This window comes from Bufo bufo, chromosome 7, assembly GCF_905171765.1.
Source record: "Bufo bufo chromosome 7, aBufBuf1.1, whole genome shotgun sequence".
Taxonomy (NCBI): Eukaryota; Metazoa; Chordata; class Amphibia; order Anura; family Bufonidae; genus Bufo; species Bufo bufo.
In genome coordinates, this window is record NC_053395.1 from 43584813 (window position 1) to 43597534 (window position 12722).

A 12722-nucleotide genomic window follows, 5' to 3' on the forward strand; every position below is an offset into this window, starting at 1 on the left:
TTCACGTCTGTTCTGGTGGCCTTCCCTACGTTCCGACATCGCCGCATATGTAGCGGCATGCTCCGTTTGTGCCCAGAGTAAGTCCCCTCGGCACCTTCCGTTGGGCCTTCTGCAACCCATAGCCACCGGGGAGCGCCCATGGTCACACCTGGGGATGGATTTCATTGTGGACCTCCCTGCATCCCGAGGCCATACGGTCATTCTCATGATTGTGGATCGGTTTTCCAAAATGTGCCACTGTGTTCCTCTCAAGAAGTTACCCTCTGCACAAGAGTGGGCCACGATTTTTGCCAGGGAGGTCTTCCGGTTGCACGGATTGCCCAAGGAGATTGTGTCGGATCGGGGGAGTCAGTTTGTGTCCAGGTTCTGGCGCGCCTTTTGCTCCCAGTTGGGGATTCATCTCTCCTTCTCCTCGGCCTACCACCCTCAGTCCAATGGGGCCGCAGAACGATCCAATCAGGCCTTGGAGCAATTCCTTCGTTGCTATGCCTCCGATCACCAAGACAATTGGGTTGACCTCCTGCCTTGGGCTGAGTTTGCCAGGAACACGGCGGTGAACTCTTCCTCTGGGACGTCTCCCTTCATGGCCAATTATGGGTTCCAACCTGCCGTGTTACCGGAGGTATTCTCTCCCCAGGATATTCCGGCTGTGGAGGATCACCTTTCCGTCCTACGTGCTTCTTGGGTACTGATCCAGAAGTCCCTTGAGGTCTCTGCGCAGCGCCAGAGACTCCAGGCTGATCGCAGACGAGCGCCTGCTCCTTCCTACCAGGTCGGAGACCGTGTATGGTTGTCCACCCGCAACCTCAACCTTCGAGTGCCCACTCCCAAGCTGGCGCCTCGCTTTGTTGGTCCCTTCCGAGTGCTTCGCAGGGTAAACCCGGTAGCCTATGCCCTTGCGCTTCCTCCTGGCATGCGGATCTCCAACGTGTTTCATGTCTCCCTGTTGAAGCCACTGGTGTGTAATCGTTTCACTTCCTCGGTTCCTCGGCCTCGTCCGGTCCAAGTGGGCAATCGTGAGGAGTATGAGGTGAGCAATATCCTGGACTCACGCCTGGTCCGCGGTCGGGTGCAGTTTTTGGTCCATTGGCGTGGTTATGGTCCAGAGGAGCGTTCCTGGGTTCCCTCTGCAGATGTCCATGCTCCTGCCTTGCTCCGAGCCTTCCACGCACGCTTCCCTCAGAAACCGTTCTTTACTCCGCGGAGGAGGGGCCCTTGAGGGGGAGGTACTGTCATGGTCTTACCTTCTTGCTGTTCTCCTTCGTTTGACATGTGCTGGCGGCCATCTTGGTTTCTGGGTTTCTTGTAGCCTCCCACCCTGCGGCTCCTCCTTCCCACTGGGAGGAGCTGGATGCCTAGCTCATATATATATAGGAGGTCTGTGGCTTCAGTTCCTTGCTTGGTCCTCCTGTGTTCACATGCTTCTAAGACTGCTGCTGCTTCTGGTTCCTGATCCTGGTTTCGTCCGACTACCCTGCTGGTTCCTGATCCTGGTTTCATCCGACTACCCTGCTGGTTCCTGATCCTGGCTTCGTCTGACTACCCTGCTGGTTCCTGATCCTGGCTTCGTCTGACTACCCTGCTGGTTCCTGACCTCTGGCTTCGCAAAGACTCTGCTTCGGTTTCGCCATCCGTTTGGACTTTTGCTTTACAGCTTTATTTTCAATAAAGCCTTCTTATTTTCACTTATCTCTTGTTGTACGTCTGGTTCATGGTTCCGTGACAATTGCTGACACTCTGGTATAAACGGCTGACATCTGTGATGCGATGTCAGCCATTTAACCCTTTCCATACAGAGGAAAAGCAGAGGTCAACAGTCGGGAGCTCCCTCCCTCTCCCATCGGGGGGCTGCTGTGCCTCTGCAGCCCCCAGACAGGATGGGGTCACAGAGGGAGGGAGCCCCCCTCCTTACCCTTCCCTGTCTGCGCAGTTGTGGCCACAATTGAGCAGACGGGGAAGGTTTCCATGGCAACAGGACGCCTTCTCAGGCATCCTGCTGTCCATGGTGCTGAACAGATCTGTGCTAAAGGCATAGATCTGTTCAGACAAAGTAAGTAAAGTACAGTACACTATATAGTGTACTGTACTGTATTATACAGACATCAGACCCACTGGATCTTCATGAGCCAAGTGGGTCTGGGTCCAAAAAAAGTGAAAAAAGTGAAAAAAAAAAAGTAAAAATCAAAAGACACATTTATCACTGATTAAAAATGAAAAAAATAAAATTCCCTACACATGTTTGATATTACCGCGTCCGTAACGACCTGATCTATAAAACGGTCATGTTACTTTACCCGAACGGTGAACGCCATAAAAATAAAAAACTATGATGAAATTGAAATTTTGCCCACCTTACTTCCCAAAAAAGGGAATAAAAGTGATCAAAAAAGTCGCATGTACGCCAAAATAGTACCAATCAAACAGTCATGACATCCCGCAAAAATCATACCCTACCCAAGATAATCGCCCAAAAACTGAAAAAACTATGGCTCTTAGACTATGGAAACACTAAAACATGATTTTTTTTGTTTCAAAAATGAAATCATTGTGTAAAACTTACATAAATAAAAAGTATACATATTAGGTATCGCCGCGTCCGTATCGACCGGCTCTATAAAAATATCACATGAACTAACCCCTCAGGTGACCACCGTATGTATTATAGAAGTAGAGAAATTGAAACTTGGAAATTTGCAATTTTTTACAAATTTTTGGTAAATTTGGTATTTTTTTATAAATAAAAATGATTTTTTTAGACTTCATTTTACCAGTGTCATGTAGTACAATATGTGACGAAAAAACAATCTCAGAATGGCCTGGATAAGTCAAAGTGTTTTAAAGTTATCACCACTTAAAGTGACACTGGTCAGATTTGCAAAAAATGGCCTGGTCCTTAAGGTGAAATAAGGCTGTGTCCCTAAGGGGTTAACGCTCATAGACTGGAGCGTATCTTGGCAGTTGCAATCTGTGAAAAACGCACCAGCTCCTTCTCTGCCCATGTTCAGACTAGGTGCTGGCTCGTCGGACGCCATGGGTAACAAATGTGTGTGAGTCAAAGAATGGTTAGCGTGCTCTACCCGTAAAAAGTCCATAAGACATACAGGGGTTTGAGAAAAAGATTGATAGGCGGCACTGCCAGACGTCACATATGTGGTGATTACCCGGTCCCCAGCACCTGTCACTTAAACACTGTCGGTGGTGCACAACCTCAATAGTATAAGTATACAAATGCGGAAGATGATAGAACAGGCGGCACTCACCAGCGTTGATAGACAGTTCTTTATTCTTATAAAAGTTAAAAGAAAGGCACTTCGGGCTGGAGTGTATGGTGCGGTAAGACACCGCTGAAGTCAGCGGCGACAGCCGTTTCGCGCTAACTTGCGCATCATCAGGCCAGTGACTGGGTAGCGCTCACAGGCGCATCTTATACTCGTCACTGCGTCTAGTCGTCATAGCAACCACGACGCTAAGACTTCTTTGCTACCGCCTATACGGTCGAGCCCAGCTGAATACAATTAACACATTCACAGCGGTAAGAATGGAGATTTAAATGAACACACTCGGGTCATTCCTGTCATTAAGTCCTAAGGGAGCTAATTTCTCCTAAGGACTCATGCCCACGACAGTGTGCCGGCCTGGCCCGTCTTGCGGCCCGCAAAATATGGGACCCGGCAGTTCTGGCCCTGCATCACAGATGCGGACCCATTCACTTGAATGGGTCCGCAATCTGGAAGGTCGGTGCGGAACGGAGGCACTGAACCAAACGGAAGGACTACGGAGTGTTTCCATGGGGTTTCTGTCTGTGCCTCCGAATGGGTCCGCGATCCGCATGTGGCGGCTCCACGGTCAGTGCCCGTGCCTTGCAGATTGTAATTTGTGGTCTGCAGCACACGATAGTGGGCATGAGCCCTATTAGTGAAAAATTTACCAAACACAGATGCCATCCGTGTTGTGATATTTATGGACCCATAGACTGTAATGGGTACCACGGACTCAGATTTTTTATTTTTTTTTCACCCACGGTTAGAAAAAAAAAAAAAAAAGAAAAAAAATTAGTGATGTGTGAACAGACATTAAAATCAATGAGTACGTGTGGAAATGTGAACGAGGTCTAATGCAGCACTGAGGTCTTGGAGGGGACTTTTTTTAAGCAGCAATCTGATTGGATGCTATTGGTCCTCACTTTTTGTGCTAGTTATGATAAATGTAAGTCCTGAAGAACTCATATACACGAGTACTGTGCCGTCTGCGAGTCCGCACAACCTCAGTGTATCGGACTTCACAGTAAGGCCTCATGCACACTACCGGTATGTTTTGCGGTCCGCAAAACACAGATGGCATCCGTGTGCGTTCTGCAATTTGTGGAACGGCACGGACAGCCATTGCTATAACTGCCTATTCTTGTCCACGAAACACGGACAAGAATAGGATAGGTTATATATTTTTTTTTTTTTTGCGGACCATGGAATGGAGCAACGGATGCGGACAGCACAGAGTGCTGTCCGCATCTTTTGCGGCCCCATTGAAGTGAATGGGTCCGCATCCAAACCGCCAAAACTGCGGCTTGGATGCGGACCAAAACAACGGCCGTGTGCATGAGGCCCAATTGTGTGATTTTATCATGACTTTAGGCGGTGCAGTTATTTTTCAATAAAAACATACAGTAGTATAATAAAAAGCCACATGATTACAATAGATATACAGTATACATGGTCATAACAACCAGAATGAGAACACGCTGCATTCAGAGAACTGGGACATGAAAACTGGGTTTCTTTTTCAACTAAAGGAAAACAAAAAATATAGAGTCTAAAATTTTCATTGTGTGACATACTGATACTAGGTAAAAAAAAAAAAAAGTTTAAGGTCATTACTCTCCTGCACATAAATACCAATCATATCCACTAGATGGCGATAGTGTCACACACTGAATAATTCAATTAGAATAGCCACAATGCACTGCCAATGCAAATCTATTGCACAAGTAACACTGTTTAGAGGAAATCTGTCACATGGAAATTCACTGTTAGACCAGGTACCATGTCTTGTAGGGCTAGCTCAGCTGAAAGGCATGATTCCTTTCATTTAGTGATCTGTTGCATCAAAAGTACTTTTAATTTTTATATGCAAATAAGCAGTTAAGTGCATCAAGGGCGGGCCCAAGCTACTCTGTGCACCCTGGCTCTCCCTGCTTCCTCTGCCAGCCCCTCATTGCTCATCCCCCGCTTTCTTCACAGTGACACAGAGTTAAAGGGCATCTGCCAGCAGATTAGTACCTATTGGTGTTGGTCCCATGTTCACATGTGGCCGTATATATATATATAAAATTCATTTTTCTCAGCGAACATGGGACCAACACAGATTCCTTCAGCTGCCAAGGGCACATGTAACAGGTCGGCCAGTGTCATAGGTACAAATCTGCTGACAGAGGCCCTTTAAATGATTGAATCTCCACTGCATGCCTGCTTCTAAGGGCTCATGAACACGACCGTTGTGTGTTTTGCGGTCCACAAATTGCGGATCTGCAAAACACGGATGGCGTCCGTGTGCGTTCCTGCAATTTGCGGAACGCCACGGACAACCATTGATGTAACTGCCTATTCTTGTCCGCAAAACAGACAAGAATAGGACAGGTTATATTTTTTTTGCGGACCACGGAACGGAGCAATGGATGCGGAAAGCACACTGAGTGCTGTCTGCATCTTTTGCAGTCCCATTGAAGTAAATGGTTCCGCATCCAAGCCGCAAAAACTGCGGCTCGGATGCGGACCAAAACAACGGTCGTGTGCATGAGGCCTAACTTTGTGAAATTCTAGGAGAGCATTGGAACTGGTGTAGGACGTCTTATAGGCCAGGCAATGCTTCCTAGGAAAAGGATATGTCTCTGTAGTGCCACCTAGTGGGGGGCGCTACCCTATTGTAAAATGTCCCACTCTTTAAAGGGCATCTGTCAGCAGATCTGTACCTATGAAACTGGTGCCATGTTACTATGTGCCCGCATTGCTGAGAAAAACAATGTTTTAATATATGCAAATGAGCCTCTAGGAGCAACGGGGGCGTTGTCATTACACCGAGAGGATCTGCTCTCTCTGCAACTGCCGCGCCCTCTGCACTTCGACAGGGCCAGGCAGTGAAAAAATTTATAACACCTGGTCCTGTCAATCAAAGTGCAGAGGGTGCGGCAGTTGTAGAGAGGACAGAGCATTTTTCCCAGCAATGCGGGCACATATGGACATGGGACCAACACAGATGCCTTCAGCTGCCGAGTGCACATGTAACAGGTCAGCCAGTGTCATAGGTACAAATCTGCTGACAGATGCCCTTTAAAAAGGTTTTGCAACATGGTGAAGGGTATTAGCTAAATCAAGAACTTTCTCCAAAAGGAAAAAAAAAAAAAAAAAAAAAAAAAAAACCTACCTGTGGCTTCTGTTTACAATGAAACCTACAATGCCCTGCTGGATCCCTCACACAGCGGATACAAGTGGCACCTGATGGATAATGGGCTCCGCTTGGTTCCGCAGGGTGTTTGTCATTTTGATGGGAACAAATACCCTCTGCGGATCCATGAAATGTGATGGAATCTGTAGGCTCCCATGCAGACAGAACATCGCCTACCCTCTACAGGTGCCAGACTGGATTACTGGACGTTGGATAAATGAAATTGGAGAAACTAACCAGAACAAAAGGAAAAAAAGGAAGAGTGGAGGCCAGACAATTAAAAGTATAACAATGATTAGTGGGTTTATTAGCGGCAGTCATATTCATGTAACAGAAATGGAATGAAGATGATCCAAGTCGAGCTCTGATAAATAGTTAAAATCTAAAAATGGTCGGATCGTTGGGTCTACGGGTAGAAAGTAGATTCTTACAAGGCAAGTATTGCCTTACAACAGTCATTCCAGTCAATAATATGACTGATATTCTGTCCATGCTGAACAAAATGGCTGTCACGGGCCGTCTCAGAGACATCATCAATGCTCCCGTCTTGTTAATCCAGGAAGAAGATGTTGTTGAATTGTGTCGCACACAGCTTCTTGATTTCATCTGAAAAGGAGAGCGGAGAAAAGGGAGGTTAGATATGAAAAGCGGAAACACAGATTTACCGCTGGTTCATGTATTCCATATCAACAAATTATTTCATAAAGAACTTCTGTCGCTTTAAAACAGTACAAACAGCCATGATTGATGTAAAAAATGAAAATCAGACATCACATAGTACATGACAATTTCTTTCCAACAAAGCTAGAACCAGCCCTGTACCTCACATGGATCCAGGGATCTCCTCGTTCATTGCTCCGATTGTTCTTCTACATTTATATCAAGCTGACAGCTCAGGGGACATGTCCTTTCTGCTGTTGCTCTTTCCCACAGCTTCTAACCGTGAACATGGCTGGTGACAGTTGAAGATTTAAACTGAGCACGTGCGACCACCTCAGTGAGGTGGATAAGAAATAAGGAAAGGAACAAACAGCAGGTGGCGCTATACAGATACATTTTATTGAATAAATCAGTAGCTATACAAATTTTTTAATGACATGCAATTATAAAAGTATTCAGATCCAGGTGCTGGTTTAAAACATGTGGGTGTCACGCTGGGTAGGATACAAGATACAATAGAAACACAGAAAACCATGAAACAAGTGTCTAGGCCAGAAGCTGTGGATAAAGATCATCTCCTAGCAAATCCCTACCAACTCTCCCTGGAATTCTGTGCCCACGTTCAGACCCTGAAGGTGGGAATAAACGTGCCCCTGTGCCTAAGATTGAAGAAACCCTAAGATCCCTAAGATAGTGGAAAAGGGGAAAAGAGACAGCCTGCTTCCTCCAGCAAGGAGGGAGCAGGTGTCTCCCTAACAGCCTAGACAGAACACAAGAGAGAAACAAAAACTTATCTGTAGCTGAGCAGACACAGCAATTCCTTCCACAGAGCAAGATAGAAGCTATAACCCGCACAGGACACTGGGAAAGGGAGTAATTTAAACTCATACAAATGACCCCACCCAGTGCACCTGGAAGGAGGAGGATACAGCTCACATCCAAACCCAAAACAAAACAAACTACACATGTGCTGCTAGCCTGGCAGACCTCCGCACATAACCTGAGCAGGGCATGACAGTGGGTGGCACAACCCCCTTAATAATCTTTATATAGCGCCAACATATTAAGCAGCGCTTTACAAATCAGTAGCCTCGTGTACAAACAAAATCATAAATGACAACACGTCGCCAATGAAAACAGGAACGAGGGCTCGCAAAAGCTTACTATCTATGAGGGGATATGGGTGGCACAATGGTCTTCACGTGAATCCACCATCATAGGATTGTGTATGTATGTATGTATGTATGTATGTATGTATGTATGTATGCAGGAAATTAAATCAACATACGCCAGCCAAGCTGTTGAGTGGTAAAGCGCGGATGAACGGACTAGATTCCAGCTTCCAATGATCCACAATATAAATGTGCAGCACTCAAGGTTTAAAGGGAACCAGTCACCGGGATTTTGTGTATAAGGCCGAATGCACACGGCCGTGTTCCGTGGTTGAGAGCAGCCTGGCATACCACGGACCGGATTCCTGTTCAGAGCAGGATCGCACGGCGTCATTGGTTGCTATGACGCCGTGCGCTCCTGCTTTGAACAGGAATCAAGCCCGGCATACCACGGACATCTCTCGGCCGCGGAATACGGCCGTGTGCATTTGGCCTAAAGCTGAGGACATGGGTTGCTAGATGGCCGCTAGCACATCCGCAATACCCAGTCCCCATAGCTCTGTGTGCTTTTACTGTGTAAAAAAAACCGATTTGATACATATGCAAATTAACCCGAGATGAGTCCTGTACATGAGATGAGTCAGGGACAGGACTCATCGTCGGTTAATTTGCATATGTATAAAATCGCTTTTTTTCCCACAATAAAAGCACACAGAGCTATGGGGACTGGGTATTGCGGATGTGCTAGCGGCCATCTAGCAACCCATGTCCTCAGCTCTATACACAAAATCCCGGTGACAGGTTCCATTTAAAACCACACAGGAGTCAAATGTGTTTCGATCATAGTCTCAGTTCACATTGCCAATGGTTCTGCAATGTTTGATGGCGAGGATAGCACAGTGCTATACCTGCCTAAAAAGCCATGTGAACCTTGACGGACCATCAGTCGCTGTTTTGATCCGTCATACAATGGGATCTGGTTGAAGTCCAGGCTTCAGTTATAAACAAAAGTCATGGAGCCAGTGTGAACAGGGACTAAAGTGTTCATAGGACACAGGCCTGAGACAAGCAACGGAGTAAAGACGAGGTATACCACGGGTACTGTGAACAGTCTCCCTGTCACCTTACGGAGGCCAAGCTCTGAAACATAAATCACCTACTTCACAGAAATTCACCAGGGATCTGTTGCTGCTACCTGAGCAGTGCACTGTGCATGCGCCACTCACATTTGGGTACACCCGAAAGTGTAATGGCGCATGCACAGGCACCGCAGTGGTCCTCTGCATTTGCACTGCTTACTTAGAACATTGGTGCAGGAGCAAGACTGACAGGGTCAGGCAGGATATCTGGCCCTGTCAATCAAGGGAGAGAGGGGGGTCTCTTAAGCAGCATTGCCAGCCCCTCACTGCTCAAAGAGGCAGATTTTTTAACAAATCCAATTTGTATAAAATCGATTTGCTCATTACTAATCCGGTTTATTAGTAAAATGTACCACCTCTAGCTACTGCCTTGGCAGGCCTATCTATAGTGTCCATGGCTGTATGATGGCGATAAAGGGTTGCTAGGATATGCCACCAATGTCCGATAGGCGAGGGTCCCAGAGGTCGGACCCACATCTATCTCTAGAACGGAGCCTGCAAAGTGAAAGAGCGGATTGCACATGCCAGGCCACCCGAAATCCATTTCTATGGGACTGCCAATAACAGCAGAGTGGCACAATCGCGGCCACCGATTCACTTCTATGAGGCTGATGGAAATAGCCAAGCAATTTTCGGCAGTCCCATAGAAATAAATGGACAGCAGCCACGCATGCGCGGTCCGCTCTCCTTCACTTTGCGGACTCCGTCTCGAGATAAGTGCAGGTTCCAGAGGTAGGACCCACACCTATCAGACATTGGTGGCATATCCCATAGAAATAAATGGACAGCAGCTGCGCGGTCCGCTGTCCTTCACTTCGTGGACTCCTTACTAGAGATAAGTGCAGGTCCCAGCGGTGGGAACTGCACCTATCAGACATTAGTGGCGTATCCTAGTGATATGCCACCAATGTGCAAGAAAGGCCAACCCCTGGAAGGAGCACAGTATGATCAACCCTATTAAACTGCTGTTAGGGTTGATTCTGCTCATGGGAAAGATCCCAGTCTTGTGAAAGTCGGTTGCGGAGTTACCAAGGGCACTGAGGGCTTCAGTGCACCGAGGGATAGGTCCCTACCAGGCAGTATGCCTGGTTTATTAGCGTTGATCCTTCTGACACATGAGGTCCCTATAACGTGGCAGGTCGTTGGCAAACTAGAATTACTGGGAGGTAACAAAGGTCACAAAGACGGGAGACCCAAAACAAAGTTAATTGGGTGTAATGAGCACCGTGTAGAGGCAGCAGCTCGAAAAGGGAGTAGGTGGCTATTAATATCCATACATTCTGATGCAATTACATCCTGGCTGTAATATACATATGCGAGTGCAAGCGCTTATTTCCTGCGCATCAATCATTCCTCTAAGTGACAATTACGGTTGTCAAAACACTTCGTGGACAACACTGGCACCTGTGATGACTGCGCTGACACGTCAGGCTTTAATCATGACATTCATACCCCGGGTGGATTAGCACATTGTAATGAGACCTACTGAATTTGACTGTGCCTCCAATGTCAAGGTGCAAGATGTGCTTGGTTTTTAATTATTAAAACCATCTGCTGAAAAAAGATGGGATGAATATTGATGACGTCTCGGAGCCGTTCCAAAGTTTCACATGGAACAGTAACACAAAACCACAGCAGCAACCTGACCTGACGGAGAGAGGCACCGAGGCATCAGGAGGGCTAGCACTTCTGTCACTGCAGTGCCACCAGAGCTTCTCGCGCCTCGCATGCATAAAATGAGGAGAGATGAAATCATTTGAAAGTCAGGGCTCAAGCGCAGATTCATATGTAATTAAAACTTTTGCAAACACAAGAAAAAAAAAAATCGTCTGACTGCCACATATTAACTCCTTCAAGCAATTTTTTTGGTTTTTTTTACCCTCTGCATTCCTGGAGCCGTAATGTTTTTATTTTTCCATTGACATAGTCGTATGCAGGCTTATTTTTTTTACCTTTATTCTCCGGGGTCAGTACAATTACAGTAATACCAAACTTGTATAGTTTTTCTTGTGTTTTAACACTTGGATGATATGCAGATAACTATTTATACCAGTGTTTTTATAACTTTTTAATCACTTTTTTTATTACATTTTTTAGTAGGCGAAGTGATGAAAAAAACGCAAATTGGCCAGTTTGATTTTTTTTTTTTGGTATGGAGTTCAGAGCACAGGATTTTTATATTTTAATACTTTGGGTGTTTGGGGACATAATACTAATGGTCTTTTGTATTGTTTACTTTTACTTTTAATATAGGTTAAGGAGGTGATTAGAATTATTATTTTTTTATATATATTTTTAAAAACTTTTTCCCACTTTTAATCAACCCCTTCAGCCACAATGAGGTACCTGTACGTCATAGTGGCTGAGGGAATGTATGGAGTGGGCTGCTGCGCTGAGCCCGCTCCATACATGGAGGGTGCCGGCTGTATAATACATTTGCAGACCCCCACCGATCTCTAGAACTTGGAGAGAGAAGCGCACACAATATCAAGCTCTCTCCTCTCACTGAAGAGGTTGGAATCTAGTCAGGCCCATAGACTTCTATTGAACCAATCTCCTGCAGCGAGGAGAGAGAGCATGATATGCATGCCTCTCTTTCCTCGTTCTATTGATCTGTGGGTGTCTCAGCCCTCAGACCCAGATCAAAACTTTAAATATGTCTTTATGGCATATCAAAAAAGTTTAACCAAAAATCTGTGACCCTTTCATCACCTATCTACTGGATTAGAGGAGGTCTGACAACTTGGACCCCCACCATCTGCCAGACCATAAGTTTGGAGCAGTAATCATCGTTCATCCTCCATTCAAAGTCCATGACACTGATGGAAACAGCCGATCACAGGTTCACCTCCTCTCCTCTTCAGACGGAGTCACCAGATTTACGCAATGATACGCTGGGTACTCACCATTTACTTCAATTAGATTCGAATTTTTTTGGTTTAAGATGACGTACAACTCCCGCTGATCAGACTTCTTCCCTACGATCCAGTAGTCACTCATGGCTTTTACTATGATTTCTTCATCTTCATCCACTCTGAAAAGGAGGAGGACAAACTTTAAAATGAAATGTGTGACTGGTTGGGGAGGGGAGATGCACGAATGTTAGGACCCCCACCAGCCATGAGAAACGATTGGGGCTGAGCTGCAATACCAGACACAGAGCTCGGATGAGAAAGGCCTCCAAGGGGCCACACAAGGAGTCTATTACTGTAGCGCAGCGCCCACTCTCCTCGTGGCCATGGCTATCACTAGTTGGTATGTCACTGAAGCATAAAAGGGTATATGGTCACACAGGCAGCATGCCACCTTCTTGTATATATGGCCTATCTGTTCTGGAAGACCACCATGTAATACTACCTTCCTCCTGCAGGGA

At 46.2% G+C, this 12722-nt stretch overlaps 1 protein-coding gene across 1 annotated transcript in view; it reads right to left on the reverse strand.

Annotated features, from left to right (window-relative positions):
- Positions 1-6715: 6715 nt before the first annotated feature.
- The window catches only part of CCZ1 (CCZ1 homolog, vacuolar protein trafficking and biogenesis associated), a 44384-nt gene continuing 38377 nt past the window's right edge, over positions 6716-12722 (reverse strand). Inside the window, exons 15-16 of the mRNA XM_040440731.1 lie at positions 12256-12383; positions 6716-7044 (exon numbers count right to left, since the gene is read on the reverse strand). Coding sequence (XP_040296665.1) covers positions 6989-7044; positions 12256-12383 — 184 coding nt within the window. The 3' untranslated portion in view covers positions 6716-6988. The remainder of the gene's footprint in view (positions 7045-12255; positions 12384-12722) is intronic.